The sequence below is a fragment of the Danio aesculapii genome, chromosome 11 (genome assembly GCF_903798145.1).
Source record: "Danio aesculapii chromosome 11, fDanAes4.1, whole genome shotgun sequence".
NCBI lineage: Eukaryota > Metazoa > Chordata > Actinopteri > Cypriniformes > Danionidae > Danio > Danio aesculapii.
The window spans coordinates 10,998,701-11,018,705 of NC_079445.1; the positions used below are offsets into that span (position 1 = coordinate 10,998,701).

At 36.4% G+C, this 20,005-nt stretch overlaps 2 protein-coding genes across 3 annotated transcripts in view; one reads left to right on the forward strand and one right to left on the reverse strand.

The window, feature by feature from the left end:
- Nucleotides 1-6,983, reverse strand: part of zgc:113223 (uncharacterized protein LOC541424 homolog) — an 11,748-nt gene extending 4,765 nt beyond the window's left edge. Inside the window, exons 1-6 of the mRNA XM_056468195.1 lie at nt 6,780-6,983; nt 6,492-6,549; nt 3,775-3,899; nt 3,339-3,413; nt 3,138-3,233; nt 1,777-1,905 (exon numbers count right to left, since the gene is read on the reverse strand). Coding sequence (XP_056324170.1) covers nt 1,777-1,905; nt 3,138-3,233; nt 3,339-3,413; nt 3,775-3,899; nt 6,492-6,549; nt 6,780-6,863 — 567 coding nt within the window. The 5' untranslated portion in view covers nt 6,864-6,983. The remainder of the gene's footprint in view (nt 1-1,776; nt 1,906-3,137; nt 3,234-3,338; nt 3,414-3,774; nt 3,900-6,491; nt 6,550-6,779) is intronic.
- Nucleotides 6,984-7,340: 357 nt separating this feature from the next.
- reep6 (receptor accessory protein 6) lies at nt 7,341-17,237 on the forward strand. Of its 2 annotated transcripts, XM_056468503.1 has the most exons (7): nt 7,341-7,467; nt 8,961-9,054; nt 9,137-9,275; nt 11,381-11,549; nt 14,199-14,275; nt 14,397-14,420; nt 17,038-17,237. In XM_056468503.1, the coding sequence occupies exons 1-6, from the start codon at nt 7,341-7,343 to the stop codon at nt 14,415-14,417; spliced, it is 627 nt and encodes a 208-aa protein (XP_056324478.1). In that variant the 3' UTR covers nt 14,418-14,420; nt 17,038-17,237. The 2 variants fall into 2 exon arrangements, with proteins under 2 accessions (XP_056324478.1, XP_056324477.1); XM_056468502.1 differs by lacking the exons at nt 14,397-14,420; nt 17,038-17,237 and having other exon boundaries at nt 14,199-14,311.
- Nucleotides 17,238-20,005: the final 2,768 nt, after the last annotated feature.

Consider the following 20,005-nt stretch of genomic DNA (forward strand, 5'->3'; position numbering starts at 1 on the left):
TATGCCATTCCTTCTGGAAAGGACTTCAGTGTTTTTTTTAATTGAGTAATTGCATTGAAATCCTATTTGGAAAAAGAAAACAGCTGATGAAACATAGACAGCCATGAAATGGCCTCCACGGGTCCAGACCTGAATATTATAGAGGCTGTATGAGATCACCTGGGCAGAGAATGAAAGACATGACACTCTAAAACCTTTAATAATATTTTAGAAACACTAGAAATCTGTTTCCTATTGAAAATACAATTACAATTCCCTCTTGATTGTATTTTTTTGCAGGAAAATGAATAAAAACACAGTTTACTATAAAACGTGACATTTCGAACAATGTGTGTGCAGCGCTGTAAATAAACGTACATTTTTATGGTAACCGTGTGCATACTGAAAATTTAAACATCATTAATGAGTGGTGATGGCAAAAAGAAAAAAATTCTGAGGAACATCGAAAGTTTCAAAATAAGTGGACAGAAACATTTGCTTTTATTGACAGCTCTGGTGCTTTGCTCTGTCTGATTTGCACGCATTTCCTCTTCTAAATAACCAAATGTTGAAGAGACATTTTAATAGCAACCATGCAGCTTTTGCTGCAAAGTACCAGCTGAGTGAAAGCCGAAAGAAGATGAAGAGCTCCAACATAAACTGCAAACCGGACAAAAACAGCAGGGGCAGGATGGGAGTTTGGACAGGGGCATCTGGAAGTCTGAGTGCTGCAACCTTTGCTTGCCTCATTGGAGATTGCAAAGCAAAGGAAAGCTTTTTCAAATGGCGAATAAGTCGTGAATTCCATGTACGGCAAATGAACTGTTCAGGGATTTTCTAAACAATTACACAATATTCAGAAAATAAAAGACGTGCCCCTGTCTGCCAGAACTGCATGATTGACTGTGCTGTCAAGATGGCATATGAGATAGAGAGGGTGCAGATCAGTGATATAACATCAGCATTTATTTTGAGTTGGTTTGGGGCCAAAATTAAATTGTTGAACTGTTATTTTCCTAATAATAGTAGATTTTCCCATACGAACTTTAAAACTAGCCAAAATTAAAACGTTGCTGCATACTTTATTTTGAATTATTTGAAGTAATGGTTTTATTTTTTTATAATAGTAAAATGTTTAGTTTTATATATAAATAAATCGTGTGGCTCTTTAAAAAAATGCATTTTTTTAATTGCCAAAACAATCTGAAATGCCTCTTTGCTGAAAAAAGATTCCCAACCCTAGCTCTAAACCTAAAGAAGAACTCTGGAAAGTGCTAAAAGAAGGCTGATTTAACACAGCACATTATTTCAGATAATGTCAGGACAATTAGAGCAAAACAGTTCAAGCTGTACTTGATGCCAAGGAAAGCCACATTATACATAGACTTTTGCGTGAAGAGGAAATGTTGTGCTGTTGTTTTTTTGTACATATTTCCTATACTTTCTGTTTGTTTTTTAATAAAAAGACAGACTGATTATATATTGTGCAAAAGTTTCAGGCCAACAAAGCTGGTATAGTGCTTAGGACTTTTGCACGGTACAGTACATACAAAATATAGCACGTAAAAGTAGCACGTTTGCAGATTTTCTCAACACTGGAGTGTGTTACTTTAAACACCAAACATTCGGACACTCTAACTCAATTCAAGACGTTTATACTATATAACTCCTTATAAAGCACATTTCTTCTAAGCAGCTTCATAAATAATAATCTAAATAAATAGAATTATACTAAATAATCATTATAATAACAATGATAAAATTATCATTCCTAAAATTAGATTTTTCATCACTAACCTCATTCTTTTGGCGTATACAGCAGGAGAAGGGTACTCCATAGGCCTCCAGACTGGGATTGTGCTCAGACGAGTTGAAGTACATGTTTTTAGACCAGTCTAAGTAGGAATCCACCCCACAGCACTTGAACTACAGGGCACAGTGAGATCATCAACAGTGTGACATTTCACCCTATTTTTACAGAAAGGAATATATTTATTCAGCAAAAATGCATGAATATGAAAGTGAAGACATTGTTACAAAGGCTTTCTATTTCAAATATAAATGCTGATTAAATGTAAAGAGGAATTTAAAAAATGTACAGTATCATATTTTTGTTGTCAATATACAAACATGCGAGCCAGCAAGCAAACTCACCAAACACTTTTTTAAGCAACATTGTGAGGATTTCTGACACATTTTTAACATCAGGCATGAGCGCTGCCTTCACAGTTCAATCTGCGGCTGCTCATGGTCAGTGGTCAGTGAGACGTACGCTGTGCTTCTCATTAATAACAAATCATCACAAAACATGCATTTTAGATTCATTCATTTATTTTTCTTTTCGGCTTAGTCCCTTTATTCATCAGGGGTCACCACAGCGGAATGAACCGCCAACTTATCCAGCATATGTTTTACACAGCGGATGCCCTTCCAGCTGCAACACAGCACTGGGAAACACTCATTCCCACACATAAACTACAGACAATTTATCTTACCCAATTCACCTATACCGCATGTCTTTAGACTTGTGGTGGAAACTGGAGCACCCAGAGGAAACCCACGCCATTACGGGAAGAACATGCAAACTCCATACAGAAATGCCAACTGACCCAGCCGAGGCTCAAACCTGTGACCTTTCCTTCTGTGAGGCGACAGCGCTACACACTGCGTCGGCCCTTATTTTAGATTCCAAACACTGAAATGCACATTAGTACTAGAAAACCAACCTTTTATAGTTCATAAATAAACACAGCGTATGTCTGTGAAAAAGTCAATCGTATTAAACATAATCTGACAACTTTAACTTCACTTCATACAGTATACATATTGTGTGTGAAATTAGACATTTTGTGCTGTGCATAATTGTACTTTTGTGCATGCGGGTCAGTTTAGGACCATGATCTGTTCACACTGGAAATCTGATAATGGCCACATTTATAACAACAGTGTGAACAGCTATGAAAAAAATCAGATCTAAGAAAATATCAGATTTGAGCACTAAACCTCGCAGTGTGAACGTAGCTATGTGTCAGCATAGTGGCAGATTTAAAACAGGACTTAACTGAAAATGTGAAAAGAACTGTTGCCACACAACTGTTTAAAGCCCTTATAAAAGTGATTTTTGCATAACTTTTGAGTGGAAATAATGATTCTTTTACCTTTTTCTGAACAAAATCAATAACATTTTCCAAGTCCTGATCATCACGATACCGCACAATAGCATTCATCATTAGCTGCTCGGTCCTCTCTTGAACCTACAAAGAAGTTTTTAAATCAGTTGATAATGTGCAGTGTAATTTCTCCAAATTGGATTTGCTTCATACATAAAGTTTGTGCTTGCACCTGTGTAAAATATTTACCTTTTCAGAAAACAGAAGACCCAGCACAGCAGCTGTTACTTGCAGTAGCAGAACCACCAACAAAATGGCTACAAACTGGACAGAAATTATTTAATTGCAAATATATATAGTTTTTCAAATTTAATTTTCTCTTAACACTGTACAGGGTGGGCCATTTATATGGATACACCTTAATAAAACGGGAATGGTTGGTGATATCAACGTCCTGTTTGTGGCACATTAGAATATGTGAGGAGGGCTTGTAAATAACTCATGAAAGAATAAAGTTACGTTAAAACCAAGCACACCATTGTTTTTTTTTTGTGAAATTACCAATAATTTTTTTAAGGTGTATTCATATAAATGGCCCACCTTGTAGAATTATAAAGATTCCTTGTACATAAGGTCATCTTTCCATATATATTACAACTGATCTACATATTACAACAAAACAGACCAGGTTGAGTAGCAAGGAGATGTTACGCAGCGCTCCAAAACAGCCGAGGAAAGTGATGGTGAACATGAGAGAACCCACAATGATCAACAGCAGCGCTGGATCTGCCATCAGTGTATCCACTACATCTGTGAAGCATTAGTAAAGAAGATATTAACACAAGCTGTGAATGAACGGTTAACAAGCATCCATTAACCAAGTCTCAATTAAAAGGCAACTTTGTCTATCTTTATTTTAAGGTACAATTCTTGCTATTATTATATCATTAACTATGATTGGTGGCGCAGTGGGTAGCACGTTCGCCTCACAGCAAGAAGGTCGCTGGTTCGAGCCTTGGCTGGGTCAGTTGGCATTTCTGTGTGGAGTTTGCATGTTCTCCCCGTGTTCACGTGGGTTTCCTCTGCGTTCCTCTGACATGTGGTACAGGTGAATTGGGTAGGCTAAATTGTCCGTAGTGTATGAGTGTGTATGATGTTTCCCAGTGATGGGTTGCAGCTGGTAGGATATACGCTGCGTAAAACATATGCTGGATAAGTTGGCAGTTCATTTCGCTGTGGCGACCCCTAATTATTAAAGGGAAAAGAAATGAATGAATGAATTACTTTGTATTTTTGTTTATTGAAGGGGTAGATCACCCAAAACTGATAGTTCTGACATCATTTACACATCATTCACTTGTCACAAACATGTTGAGTCTGAACACAAAAGACAATGTTTTGAAAAATGATGAAAACGTGGAATCATCAACTTTCCATAGTATTTTTCCTATTGTTGATTATTGTTGGTTACAGGTTTCTAACATTTTTCAAAATATCTTCTTTTGTGTTCAAAAGAAAAAAGAAATGTAACCACTTAATGGTGAGTAAACAGTGAGTAAATTCATTCATTAATTTTCTTTCGGCTTAGTCCCTTTATTCATCAGGGGTCACCACAGCGGAATGAATCGCCAACTTATCCAGCATATGTTTTACACAGTGTTTTACACTGTTTTACACACAATGTTTTATCCAGCGGGGGCAGGAACCAGCAACCTTCTTGCTGTGAGGCAACAGTGCTAACCACTGAGCTACCGTGTCGCCCCACAGTGAGTAAATTTTCTTATTTAAATGAAAATTCTGTGATTTTCTCACCCTTTACTTGTTCGAAACTTGTTTCTTTCTTCTGTTGAGCAAAAGAGAAGATATTTTGAAGAAAGCAGGAAACCTGTAGCCAATGACGTCCATAGTAGGCTATGTGTTTTTCCTATTATGCGAATCAGTGGTTACAGGTTTTACACTTTTTTTCAAAATAACTTATTTGTGTTCAACAGAAAAAAAAAACTCAAAGGGCTAAATTATTTGTTATGTAAACTAACAATCGTTTTCAGGTAATAGTTGGGTTTAGGTAGTAGGTAAGATTAGGAATGTAGAAAAAGATAATGCAGAATATGTACTTTTTAAGTGAATTGAATAAAACTAAATCGGCCGTAGTGTATGTGTGTGTGTATTGGTGTTTCCCAGTACTGGGTTGCCTCGGCTGGGTCAGTTGGCGTTTGCATGTTCTCCCTGCGTTCGCGTGGGTTTCCTCCGGGTGCTCCGGTTTCCCCCACAGTCCAAAGACATGCGGTACAGGTGAATTGGGTAGGCTAAATTGTCCGTAGTGTATGTGTGTTAATTAGTGTGTATGATGTTTCCCAGTGATGGGTTGCAGCTGGAAGGGCATCCGCTGCGTAAAACATGTGCTGGATAAGTTAGCGGTTAATTTTGCTGTAGCAACCCCAGATTAATAAAGGGACTAAGCCGAAAAGAAAATGAATGAATTAATCAATAAATGAAAAATAGGCGACACAGTAGTTAGCACTGTAGTTAGCACACAGCAAGAAGGTTGTTGGTTCGAGTACCGGCTGGGTCAGTTGGCATTTCTGTGTGGAGTTTGCATGTTCTCCCTGTGTTCGTGTGGGTTTCTTACGGGTGCTCCGGTTTCCCCCACAATTGGGTAAGCTAAATTGGCCGTAGTGTATGTGTGTGAATGTGTGTATGGGTATTTCCCAGTACTGCATTGCAGCTGGAAGGGCATCTGCTGTTAGCGGTTCATTCCGCTGTGGCAACCCATGGTTATTAAAGGGACTAAGCCGAAAGGAAAATGACTAAATGAATTAACTATGCTTTTTTGCTTATTGAAAAGGCAGATCACACAAAACTGAAAGCTGAAGGAAAGTGAATGAATAAATTTTAAATATTGATTAAAATGTTAAATAACTGTTTGCTTTTTGGATGTAGTTTCAAATTAAATTATTACTCTAGTCATTATTGCTTATATTTCTATTAACAATAATAATATTAATGATAATAATAATAACAACAATAACAATTCATATTAGGAGTGATTTTTGAAGGATCATGTGATTCAGAAGACTGGAGTAATGAAGCTGAAAATTCATCTTTAAAATCACTGGAATAAATGGTTAAATTAAATTATAAACTACTTTTGAACAGTTATTTTATAGTGCAATAACATTTCACAATTTACACTGTACTTATGATGAAATAAACGCAGCCTTGGTGAGCAGGAGAAGCTTATTTTAAAACATTTAAAAATCCTATTGACCCCAAACTTTAGACCGGTAGTGTATAATTATTACTGATATTGTAATCATAATTTAGGCAAATGTGATTTCATTTTTTGTTTGCTTCAACTTTCAATTTAGCAAACTTTAAAAGAATGTGATGGTGTTGAAATACCTGACTCTTTGGCAATTTTTGCATAAATCCCAACAGCAATAAGACCAGCACTGAACACCTTTAACACAACAACAACAACAATCTGCTCAAAACATCTGCTAAACAAACACACATGCTACCTTTTAGAAGTATGAAACAGAAACAGACTCAGGATTTGGACTTTTCCTAGCAACACAAGATACGTTAAATCATTTATAACATAAAATCGTAACATATGCATACATTTCAAATATAAATAAAAGATGTTAATAAAAATCTCTTTATTACAACGACAAGATATGAACTTACCCAGAATACGTAGCAGCACACAAATAACGTGTACTTTACGGCTCTGAACGATTTCTTTCCTCTGGTTTTCATTTTTTTTGTCATTAAATTAAAAACCAAAAATCAGCTTTTAATATTTCACAGCTAATGTGAGCAGTTATTTGAAGTTATCTCCTCTGTTTCGCCATAACGACGTGTAATTGCTTGTCTGCTCCAGGTATTCACATACCTGTGTCTGTGTTAACACAAGTTGAGCAGCGACCTCTAGTGGTTGCAACTTTTCATTACTCAAACGTATCAATGTCATTTGCAGCCTTAAAACCACATATAAACTACTTCTTAAGCGTTTGCTGTTTTTATATAAATTATTTTTACACTTTAAAGAAGAGGTGATACGGTTTTCCAACTTAAATACTCACAGTAGGTCCGCTGTCAGTCATGAGTCTTGATCCTCCCCACAGACACGTCACTAGTCTGACAGTAAGCGGATTGAGTCTCTTCAGTCAGCGAAATTATCCTAGACAACTAATTAAACGCCATTCATGTTCTTCGTATAACAACACGAGTTTCCTTTAAGTCACCATGTTTGCCATATTTACAAAGATTAAGGACCGAGTTGAGGCTTTTTTAAACGAGAAGAATATTGTCACCGACTGTCTCAATAAAATTGAAGAAAAAACGGGCATCAAGAAACGTTATTTAGCTTTCGGTAAGTCCTCATTTTATGTAAAAACTTGTTCATGTCATGTAGAAAATGTGATGGAGTAGGGTAGCCTACCTGCAGTCATATACAATAGTTATCTTGAAGCAACAGGTGGACGGGTCAGTCAAGGCTCTGTTTCTTTATTACGTCATTGCCATGTAAATGTAGCCTGTTATAAAATCATAAATGTTTACATCAAAATGTAATTTTAACATAGATTTTTCCATGCATGATATAATTTGTTGCTTTTCTCATGATAAACATTAGAGAATTTATAGACAATTTATATATTTTAATGGGTAAATATTATAATCACAAATGTAAATTTTCTTCATCATTACCTAATTTGCAGAATTTTCCTTGTGACTTAAATTGTTTAATTACTACATTACAAAATGTTTATAGTAAAGTAAGATTTATAAGGACTTTGTAAATATTATTTAATTTGATAGTTTGATAGTGTCCTAAAACTATTTAACAACACTCATTCTTGTTATAGGACAAGGGAGAGATTTATTGATTTGGGGGCCCTAAGCATTTCCAGCCAAGGGGCCCAAAAGTCCTAAAATACACCATTTGTACTTCTATTTATTTTCTATTTATTTATTCATTCATTCATTCATTTTCTTTTCGGCTTAGTCCCTTTATTAATTAGGGGTTGAACCGCCAACTTATCCAGCATATGTTTTACGCAGTGGATGCCCTTCCAGCTGCAACCTATCACTGGAAAACACCCCATACACTCTCATTCACACACATACACTACGGAAAATTTAGCTTACTCAACCATACAAACTAAGTGACTTTCTGTGAGGTGACAGCGCTACCCACTGCGATACCATGCCACCATATTTTCCATGTTTTATCTTTATGCACTCTTTACGTTTTAAATGATTTGTTTCTTTTAAAATGAATTTACAACTAAAAATAATAAATAAACTATTTTGTTTTTAAAACTAAATCTTTACCTAATCTGCTCCATGATTGGGGATGGGGGTCACATTTGCATAGATGTAATAAATAACCTTAAAATTGTATTTGTTTGACCCTCACCATACAAAATATGATAGAAAACTATGCTATTTATAATTTATAGGTATAATTTATAGTTCTAGGCTTTTGTTGGGGTCCCCCAGATTTCCCAGGGCCCTAAGCGGCCGCTTACCTCTCTTATTAGTTAAATCCGCCCCTGCTTAGGACAATTTTGAAATGGAATTTTTTTTGGACAACTTTGCTGAAAGGTTTTGATCTACTTCAAATGTTGACTACTGTATATACCGCATGTAAGAGTATAATAATTTAGTAATAGAAAGTTCAATATTGCACACAGTAGCTATTTTAGGCAGGCCTACCTTACTCATCATTACTGTGGTTTTAAAAAGACTACCCACGATTACAATGTTATAGTAGGCCTAATTACGTTTCTCCAATTTGCACTATAAATACATTGTTCAGTTGTATTTAGAAGGATGTTAATGTTGTTTCTTTTCTCCCAACAGGTGCTGCAGGTGTGACTGGAGCATTTCTATTATTTGGATACGGTGCCTCTCTGATCTGTAATCTGATTGGTTTTGTTTATCCTGCATATTTCTCGTGAGTTCTTTATTATGTTGAGTTTGGTTGCTGTAATTTGTCTTAACTGCCATATCATTAACATGATTTTACATTTTTTTAGTATCAAAGCCATAGAAAGTCCTGGTAAGGAGGATGACACGCAGTGGCTCACGTACTGGGTAATCTACGGCTTCTTCAGTGTGGGCGAATTCTTCTCGGATATCTTTCTTCACTGGTTTCCATTCTACTATGTATGTAAGGTAAGTTCAGCAATGCCAGATGCTTATTTGAGCTAATATCTGCTTTAAGAGGATCAATTAATACCAGCTTCTTTTTGCTAATTGACACAAAGACTTCTGTCATTCTTTGTCACTCATCATGACCCAAGTAGGATGCGAGGTAAATGGTTGTTTGGAAACTGTTTAACTAAAGACAGATCTGTGTTGGGTTGTTATCTGCTTGTTTGTCCATAAGCAGAGCTTAAGTTTAGTATAGCACAGCTAATATTGCCAACTATAATACAGCCAATCTATACAGATCCTAACTAAACGCTTTTTTTTCTTCTTGTTTTAAGTAAAAATGAACTGTCTACAACCAAACTTACAGTATGATGTTTTATTAAATTTTTATTTCTTTTTTTTACTATTTTGGTCATATTTTTTATTATTTTGCTTGTTTTTATAATTGTTATATAGTTTATTACAAATTTGTAGCCCATCACTGAATCTGTTTATTTATTTATTTAGATGTGTGTAAATATATATTTGTTCAGTTTTTATATTCAATTTCAGTAATATTTTTAACTAATATGCAAATGTTTATATGATTTATTCTAGTCTTTTAGTAGATATAGTATATGGGAGACTTGCTTTGTTTACCAAACAGGTGGATCTAATTGGATTTGCATTGTAAAGCTTTATTAAAAGTTAAACGTTAAGTTTATTTTATTTATAAGTTTTTAGTTACTATACTCCCAAAATCATTCCATATAAATGTGAAGATTTTATTACATTTTTTACAAAATTTTGTGCAGAAATAGCAAAATTCTACGTAATTATATTATAGCAAATTAATTATACACAGTATAATTACAATATAAGGGGTTTAATTATTATTATTTTTTTTCAGTTCTTTTAAATATCTTTATCTTTTGTTTTAAAAATTCACAGACATTTATATATACACTCACCGGGCACTTTATTAGGTACATCTTACTAGTACCGGGTTGGATCCACTTTTGCGTTTAGAACTACCCCAATCCTTCGTGGCATAGATTCAACAAGGTACTGGAAATATTTCTTAGAGATATTGGTCCATATTGATATGATAGCATCACGCAGTTGCTGCAGATTTGTCAGCTGCACAGCTATGATGCGAATCTCCTGTTCCACCATATCCCAAAGGTGCTCTATTGGATTGAGCTCTGGTGACTGTGGAGGCCATTTGAGTACAGTGAATTCATTGTCATGTTTAAGAAACCAGTCTGAGATGATTTGCGCTTTATGACATGGTGTGTTATCCTGCTGGAAGTAGCCATCAAAAGATGGGTACACTGTGGTCATAAAGGGATGGACATGGTCAGCAACAATACTCAGGTAGGCTGTGGTGTTGACTTGATCCTCAATTGGTATTAATGGGCCCAAGGTGTGTCAAGAAAATATCCCCCACCATTATATCACCTCCACCTGCCTGAACCATTGATACAAGGCAGGATGGATCAATGCTTTCATGTTGTTGACACCAATTCTGACCCTACCATCCGAATGTTGCAGCAGAAATCGAGACTAATTACACCAGGCAATGTTTTTCCAATCTTCTATTATCCGATTTTGGTGAGCTTGTGTGAATTGTAGCTTCGGTTTCCTGTTCTTAGCTGACATGAGTGGACTTCTGCTGTTGTAACGCATCCGCCTCAAGGTTGGACGTGTTGTGCATTCAGAGATGCTCTTCTGTATAGCTTGGTTATAATGGCATTTGCGCCCACAGAACTGCCGCTCACTGGATATTTTCTCTTTTTCTGACCATTCTCTGTAAACCCCAGTGCGACGATGATTGTGTGTGAAAATCCCAGTAGATCAGCAGTTTCTGAAATACTTTGACCAGCCTGTCTGGCACCAACAACCATGTCACATTTACAGTCACTTAAATCATCTTTGTTCCCCATATTAATGCGCTGTTTGAACAGCAGCAGATCGTCTTGACCATGTCTTCATGCCTAAATGAGTTGCTGCCATGTGATTGGCTGATTAGATATTTGACTTAACAAGCAGTTAGACAGGTGTACCTAATAAAGTGGTCAGTGAGTGTATATGTAACCCCATTCCTTTTTCTTTTTCACACTTTCTTGTGTCTTTTCTGGTGTCAGTGCTTGTTCCTGTTGTGGTGTATGGCTCCGGTCTCCTGGAATGGTTCTCAGGTTCTGTATAGGCACGTGGTCCGTCCGTTTTTCCTGAAGCATGAAGCCGCAGTAGACGGGATGGTCAGCAATATAAGCGTGAAGGCCATGTCAGCAGCTGAGAACGTCACGAGAGAAGGTAAGCAATATTACACAGATACTTGATGTTCTTATTATTACATGGTTTTCTGGCATACTACAATCTGATTGGTCAGTTGTCCATGTAAGAAGTGGTATGAGACTGAACTTGCTGCTTGACAGCAAAGATATTCTTTGTAGGAGGTTTGTGTTTAGTAAGCCAAGGCAATATTTAGATTAATATTTACACTTTTTATAAATGCTTTTCATAATTTAGAGAACACGTACAAAACCCACCCCATGTCAACAAATAAAAATAAAATAAATAATGAATGAATGAGGGGCAACGCAGTGGTGTAGTGGGTAGCACGTTCGCTTCACAGCAAGAAGGTCGCTGGTTTGAGCTTCGGCTGGGTCAGTTGGCATTTCTGTGTGGAGTTTGCATGTTCTCTCCGTGTTTCCTCCAGGTGCTCCGGTTTCCATCACAAGTCCAAAAACATGCACTATAGGTGAATTGGGTAGGCTAAATCGTCTGTAGTGTATGAGTGTGTATGGATGTTTCCCAGTAATGGGTTGTGGGTGGAAGGGCATCCGCTGCGTAAAACATATGCTGGATAAGTTGGCAGTTCATTCCGCTGTGGCGACCCCAGATTAATAAAGGGACTAAGCCGAACAGAAAATGAATGATTGAATGAATAAACAAAAGAACAAATTAATAAATAGATCAAAATAAAAAAGTACACATTGTGAAGTCTTTGACACAACTCAGTAATCACTGGTCGTTGTAATATATTTGAAAAAGAACTTTCAAATCTTTGAACATCTATTTGGTTTACCTGCAATCTCATATTTAAACGTTTCCATGTGTAACACAACTCTGTAAGCTTGCATGAGCTCTTTGTTACACATCAAAAAGATTGCATTTTTTGCTATGTTCCTCCCATATCCAACTGTCTGGATTTGGTACAAACTAATATTAATATTTAATTTAATTATTTGTTTATGTGGGAATGAAGTAGCCTTGTTATAATACTTAGGTATGCTCAGCTTGAACATGCCCACAATACTTTTCACATGGAATCTTTAAAGATTGGGATGACAGTATACACCCACGTTGATGAAACTAATGAAACTTTCTAGTACTCTTGTTGAGAATTATGTTCATGCACACTATTAAATGGGCTATATTTTGAAAGGTTAATCTATTTCGCTGTCCATTTGATATCCAACTTAAATGTAACAAAATTGAATAAAAATATTTTAATTAAAAATACTCCATTCTGAGAAATTAAATTGGTTAATCTTCTAAAATGGATCTTTACAAAGGCTAATAAAATGTATACAATTGCTTTATTTTAATTAATTTTAATTTAGACTGTTCAGGTGTGTTTGGTCTGCATTTTATAGACTCCTGAATTCATAGCACTGGACATAATTCTGTTCAGTGAAGTCACAGAGATTACGACTAGCTGACAAATACCAATCTGAAGGTTGCTTTCCAAGTAAAGACATTATGTAACTTATTATAACAATTTAATAAGCATTACTTATATTGTATTATTCAATTACCCAGCTGGGACGTGAACCAGTGACCTTCTTCCTGTGAGGTGACTGTGCTAACCACTGAGCCACTGTGTCGCCCATGATATTTTTATAATCACATTTCATAAAACAGTCTGCAGAAACACTTTGATTGACATTCTCCCTTTGTACATGTCATTGGAGGGGCAAAGTCCCACCCATTAGTAACAATCTCCCCATCATTAGCATAAACAGCTGATTTGAATTTAAAGTGACAGTCACCAAAATACCACAATTTGGATCAAAGCCTAAAAGGGCATTTTCAACAAACATTATTTGTGTGGTATTTGAGCTGAAAACTTCACATACACACTCTAAGGACATCAGAGACTTATTTTACATCTTGTAAAAAGGGGCATAATAGGTCCCCTTGAAATCTTGCACGCTTGCAAAGTTGTTTCTGATGAAACTGCTTAATCATCTGCCTCAAACTGGCAAGTAATGGATGCTACAGATCTAACCAGTGTTGCCAGATTAGAAATGTCAAAGTATCATACCAGAACCTCAAAATTATCGTATTTGGAGGAAAATTATCGGACACAAGTCAAACGGAAAGCAAACAGCTATTATCTAGACCAGGGGTGTCCTGGAGGGCGGTGTCCTGCTGAGTTTAACTCTAACTTGCTTCAACACACCTGCCAGGAAGTTTCTAGTATAGGTGTATAGTATAGGTGAGTAAGCTAAAATTGTCCGTAGTGTATGTATGTGTGTGAATAAGTGTGTATGGGTGTTTGCCAGTGGTGGGTTGCAACAGGAAGGGCATTTGCTGCTTAAAATAGTTGCTGGATACGTTGGCAGTTCATTCCGCTGTGGCGAACCCAGATTAATAAAGGGACTAAACCGAAAAGAAAATGAATGAATGAACGTTATTTTTTGAAGGAGACCCATAGGATGTAATGAAGACCACAACTCCCATGAATCCACACTCACAGTCACAGAGTCATTAAAATACATGTTTGTTGTCAATATGCGCCCTCTAGTGGCAGAAATTTCATACTGTGCCTTTTAGTTAGTTTTACCCAGTTGCGAAAAATCAGTTTACTTGACATTTAAGTCAATATACTATTTTTTGTCTTTGTTATTATCTATTTAGGTTTGAACTTGTTCTATCCATCATTGTGTTTTGCAGTCCTTCACACTTTGGTAAGAAACCGGACTGTTGGCCCAGCTGAGTCTGAAACCAGAAGCCTGCCTAGTTCTGCTCATGTATGTATCACACAAAACACAAATTTGACTCAATGACAGGACTTTTTTTTTCTCTTTTTGTGATTTATCTACATTAACCTTTCTCTTTTTTGCTCTCTCTTTTGCATGTCTTTGACAATAGACTGAACCCACTGTTGATTAAACAGTAAGTTTTCAGTATATGTGTATGTGCGGTGGGAATGTTTTATTTATTATTATTAAACAGTTCTCTGGAAAACTTTTGAGTTTGATTGGACAATCACAACATTCTGAGGTGTGCTATTATTCCTTGATAACCACCAGTAATAATAACACAGGTTCATCCAAGTACTTCGAATCATCTTGACCATTGAATAAATCTCAGGTAGCAAATCATTCTGGCCCAGATTCGCATAAAGCTGGCACAGCAGGCATTCGTCCGGCACTGGCATACAGTATGTGGGCCAAACTTGGCCCAGTTTTGACAGGGGTGGCATTGTCTTTAAAGCCCCGGTCAGATCACACGATTTTAGTTACGAAAGTCAGATTATGCGATTTATTTTTTCTTGATAAAATCTTGTCTTGTCATGGGTATCAATTGTGCCACACTACACGTCCCTTCACGATCAGTCATCCTGTGGCGTCTACGACGAGCGTTATTTTCCAAAGCAGTCACAAGTGTTGCTTTAACAATATTTCTTAACAAAATTTCAATTTTTTAAATCTTATTTTAATTTCAATTAACACTGATGCTTGCTGACAACCAATAACTACATTATTTAAGGTCATTCATTATGACATGGATAGGATCAAACTTATGATTCCTGCTTAATATTAAGATATTTTCTTTGAAATCTAAATATTTTCCTGCCATGGGTTTCTTATTAAACACTCCCTCGTCTGAACTTGCCGCGAGTCAGACGGAGAAAATGAACGCACATAAGGAAGGAAGGAAAAATCAGATGCTGAAGACATAATCTTTAAAATAATTACATTTTTTTAAAATAAAAAAATAGCAAATATATGACAGAGGTTTGTGATACAATCACAGTGAAGCATTCATTAAATCCTTAATTTCCTCAGAGTGAAACAAATCATCCACCTGTATAGTTGAGTAGTGGAGGGGCACAAACGAAAATATAATTTGTGTATTTTTCTTGGAAAAAAAAATTCTTTTTAAAACGAATTTCATTTGTTATAATTTTTTACTTTATTTTAATGTATCTTTTGTTGGTCAGTTATCTATAAACAAGAATAACGAGTAACATTTGAGGTGATGCGCTTCAAAACAAGCCTACTAAATGTGCCAAAACACGAATTGCCATGAGATTGTGTTGGCTTATTAAATAAAATAATAATCTAGCCTAAATAAAATTAAATTGAAATATTCACAGTCTTAGAGAAGCCTATATTAAACTGTTTTCACTGTTAATGACAAATTTGAATAAGCAGGAAATGCTTTTGCAATGTATTCGCAGCACTAAACACGTTCCCAGATTGCTTCAGAAGAACAAACTCTGTTGGAAGGATGAGAAAACTCAGAAACTCATTGTGAAGATGTCTGCATATTTGTGCCAGACTGTCAAATAAAATAGCTTAAAACACAGTAATATTTTAGAAAAGGAAGTTAAAGTTTGCATAACCAATGATTGATCTTATCCACCCGTGACCCACCCCTAATTAAATATGCAGCCTATTTTTGATTACCTGACCGGTGCATTAACAGCACCACCCACTGAGATAACCAAAAAATTATGTGCTCCTATTGCACAGTGTCACCCACATGATGGAAAAAACAATTAAACATGCTAGATATTCTGCCATAGTGTTGTCAGGCATCGCAGGCATGGTATCGGTTGTTGTGAACTATGTCACATTACACAAGAAGAAACAATTAAATCTTGTGTCACAACGCTCATTTGTCATTTACAAATGACATCGTGCCGAAATCATGACAAATTTGTGTGATCTGACCGGGGCTTAAGGCAGCACACAAGACTGAGGCCAGATGTCAAATGTAGTATTTGGCCCAGATGTTAAAATCTGACATGTTGCCAGATAAGTTTGGCCTATCTTGACCCACATTTAAAACACATTTGAATTATTTTTGAGTGAAGAGAATTTTTTTTTTCACCAATCTGGTCGCTTCAAGAAAAAGCACGCCCATAGTACACCTAAACTGCAATGCTTCATGGGTTTATCATTTTTATTAAAGTCGTGACACACAAACATGTCTGGCCCAGTTCAGGCCTAGTTATTGTTTATTAACTTGACTGACACTAGGCCCAGATATGGTAGATAATTGTCCCTTGTCTGAAAGCTAAACTTGTTCATGTACCATATATCACTGCAGCATCTGGGCCAGGCAAATGCTGATTTCTTGGCCATATTGCTATGTGGGATGCTTATCATTTACTCCACTGTTATGACTGTTATGACTGTTTGGCGCCATCGTGTGAATGAAAATTAAAATTATAGGATAGTAGGATATTAAAGCCTGCGTCTAGCTAGCCGTTTGCAAGCTTTGTTTAATAAAGGGGCAAGTAAAGTATTCCAGTTCAGATCAATGTTTTGTGTGAAACTGTTTAGTTTTGTGGTAAGTAGTCGTGAAATCAGGATAGTGTAACATAAAAGCAGGATAATGTACACTGAGCTGGTTGTTTTCTCAGAATGAAGCCTTTCAATCTTATACAACAGATATACCTGTCTGCTTTATTCTGCAAAATAAACCTGCTGGATGTACATTATCCCTTACTAGTTTGTTTATTTATTTATTTAATTATTTATTTATTTTTTGCATACAGATGTACAGGTGGCCAAAGTGATCTAAGAAGACAGAATACAACACGACATGCAAGAGATTGGTGAAAACCTAAACACAAAACTTTGACATAAAAGAAGTATTATATGGTTTCATTGTAAAGACCTCACTAAGTGAATTGTAATTCACCTTCATCTGCACTATTTTAGACGTAGCCTTTTGTCAAGGGTAGAGTTTTGGAGTTCAACGTTTAATATGTACAGTGGATGTGGAAAGTATTCATAGCGCTTCACTATTTCCACATTTTTTATGTTACAGCCTTATTTTAAAATATATTGAATTCATTTAATTTCTCAAAGTTCTACACACAATATGGGGTATTGTGTGTAGAATTTTGAGGAAATAAATGAATTCAATCTATTTTAAAATAAGGCTGTAACATATAAAATGTGGAAATAGTGAAGCATGACAATGTGAAAAAAGATTTTTTGAAATTGTTGCAAATTTATTAAAAATAAAAAACCTGAAAAATCACATGTACAGAAGTATTCACAGCCTTTGCTCAATACTTTGTTGATGCACCTTTGGCAGCAATTTTAGCCTCGTCTTTTTGAATATGATGCCACAAGCTTGGCACACCTGTCTTTGGGAAATTTTGCCCATTCCTCTCAAGCTCTATCCGGTTGGATGAGAAGCAACGGTGTACAGCCATTTTTAGATCTCTCCAGAGATGTTCAATAGGATTTAGGTCTGGGCTCTGGCTGGGCCACTTAAGGACATTTACCGAGTTGTTGTGAAGCCACTCCATTAATATTTTGGCGGTGTGCTTAGGGTCATTGTCTTGCTGGAAGATGAACTTGCTGGAAGATGAGGTCAAGAGCACTCTGAAGCAGGTTTTCATTCAGGATGTCTCTGTACATTGCTGCGTTCCCTCTATCCTGACTAGTCTTCCAGTTCCTGCTGCTGAAAAACATCCTTAGAGCATGATTCTGCCACCACCATGCTTCACTGTAGGGATGGTATTAGCGGTGCCTGGTTTTCTCCAAACGTAACGCCTGGCATTCACTCCAAAGAGTTCAATTTTAGTCTCATCAGACCAGAGAATTTAGATTTTTATGGTCTCAGAGTCCTTCAGATGCCTTTTGGCAAATTCCAGGTGGGGAGGGGCTTCCGTCTGGCCACTCTACCATACAGGCCTGATTGGTAGATTACCGGACAGATGGTTGTCCTTCTGCAAGGTTCCCCTCTCTCCACAGAAGAATGCTGGAGCTCAGACAGAGTGACCATCGGGTTATTGATCACCTCCCTGACTAAGGCCCTTGTCCCCCGATCACTCAGCTTAAATGGCCGGCCAGCTCTAGGAAGAGTCGTGTTGGTTCCAAACATCTTCCACTCACGGATGATGGAGGCCACTGTGCTTACTGGAACTTTCAGAGCAGCAGAAATTTTTGCCTTGTGCCTCAAGACAATCCTTTCTTAGAGGTCTACAGACAATTCCTTTGTCTTCATGCTTGGTTTGCGCTTTGACATGCACTGTCAACCCTGGGACCTTATGTAGACAGGTGTATGCGTTTTCAAATCATTTCCAATCAACTGAATTTACCACAGGTGAACTCCAATTAAGCTGCTGAAATTTCTCAAGAATGATCTGTAGAAACAGAATGTCTCTGAGCTCAATTTGGAGCTTCACGCCAAAGGCTGTGAATACTTCTGTATATGTGATTTTTCTCCTTTTTTTATTTTTATTCAATTTACAATTTAAAAAAATCTTTTTTTTCACATTGTCATTATGGGGTATTGTGTGTAGAATTATGACGAAATAAATTTATTTAATCCATTTAGAACAAGGCTGTAACAAAAAAATGTGGAAAAAGTGAAGCGCTATGAATACTTTCTGGATACACAGTATATTTGCTTATAATTAGAATCTGTAAGTGTCCTCAACACAATTGCTTGGAAGTCATTGTTTGTACACTGCCCATATCAGTTCATCCACTGGCATTTAAAGAGATAGTTCAGCCAAAAATCTAAATTCTGTCATCATTTATGCACACTTCACATGTTCAAAAAATTTGAGTTCTTTCAAATAGAATATATTTTTGAAATGCTGATAGTTGGCACCCTTTGACTTCAACAGGTACCAGCAACCTGCATTCTTCAAAAAATATCTTCTTTTGTGTCCAACAGAAGAAAGAAACTTATAACGGTTTAAAATCAGTTGGCTGAACTATTCCTTTAAATATAACCAAATAGAAAAACAAGACATTCAGCGGATGATATTTTGTTTATCATGTAGCAACAATTTGCATTTATTGTATCTGCAGGGATGTAATACTAATATTCTAATTAAAAGTTTCTTCAGACTTTCAATTGAATTGTTTATGTGTTCCTCAATTAAAAGACTTGTAGAATTGATTACATTTACATTTGGTTATTTAGCAGATGCTTTTGTCCAATGTGACTTACAATTGAGAAGATTCAGCGATTCAACAAGAATAAGCAATGCACACAAGAAGTGCTGGTTATACAAAGTAACTTGCTTGTGCTCAAAGAATTTACTGCTAGAGTTAAAGTGCTTTTTTAGGGAGGGAGAGAGAAAGTGCTTTAAACGTGGTCTTGGTTTTATTCACCTGGGTTAAGGTGCTCTCAGAAGAGATGCGTTTTTGGTTTTTATGTGAAAGATACCAGTGAAACCGCAGTCCGTGTGGGAATGGGAAGATTATTCCACCAGTAAGCAACTTTATTTCCCTGCTGAAAAACAAACAGCATATGCTGGTAAGGTATGTTTTGATGCTAATATGCTGTTCTCAGTGCTGGTCTGGTAGTGTTGGTTTCAATGCTGGTCTTAGATTAAAACCAGCAAGACCAGCACCAAAACTTTACCAGCAGATGCTGATTTTTAAAGCAGGGTTGGTTTTGTCAAATAAAACTGAATTAAGTCTATCCAATAAGTTGGCCTAATTTAAATAATTAACACTGTTAACTCAAATTTTGGGCAGCACTGTGGCTCA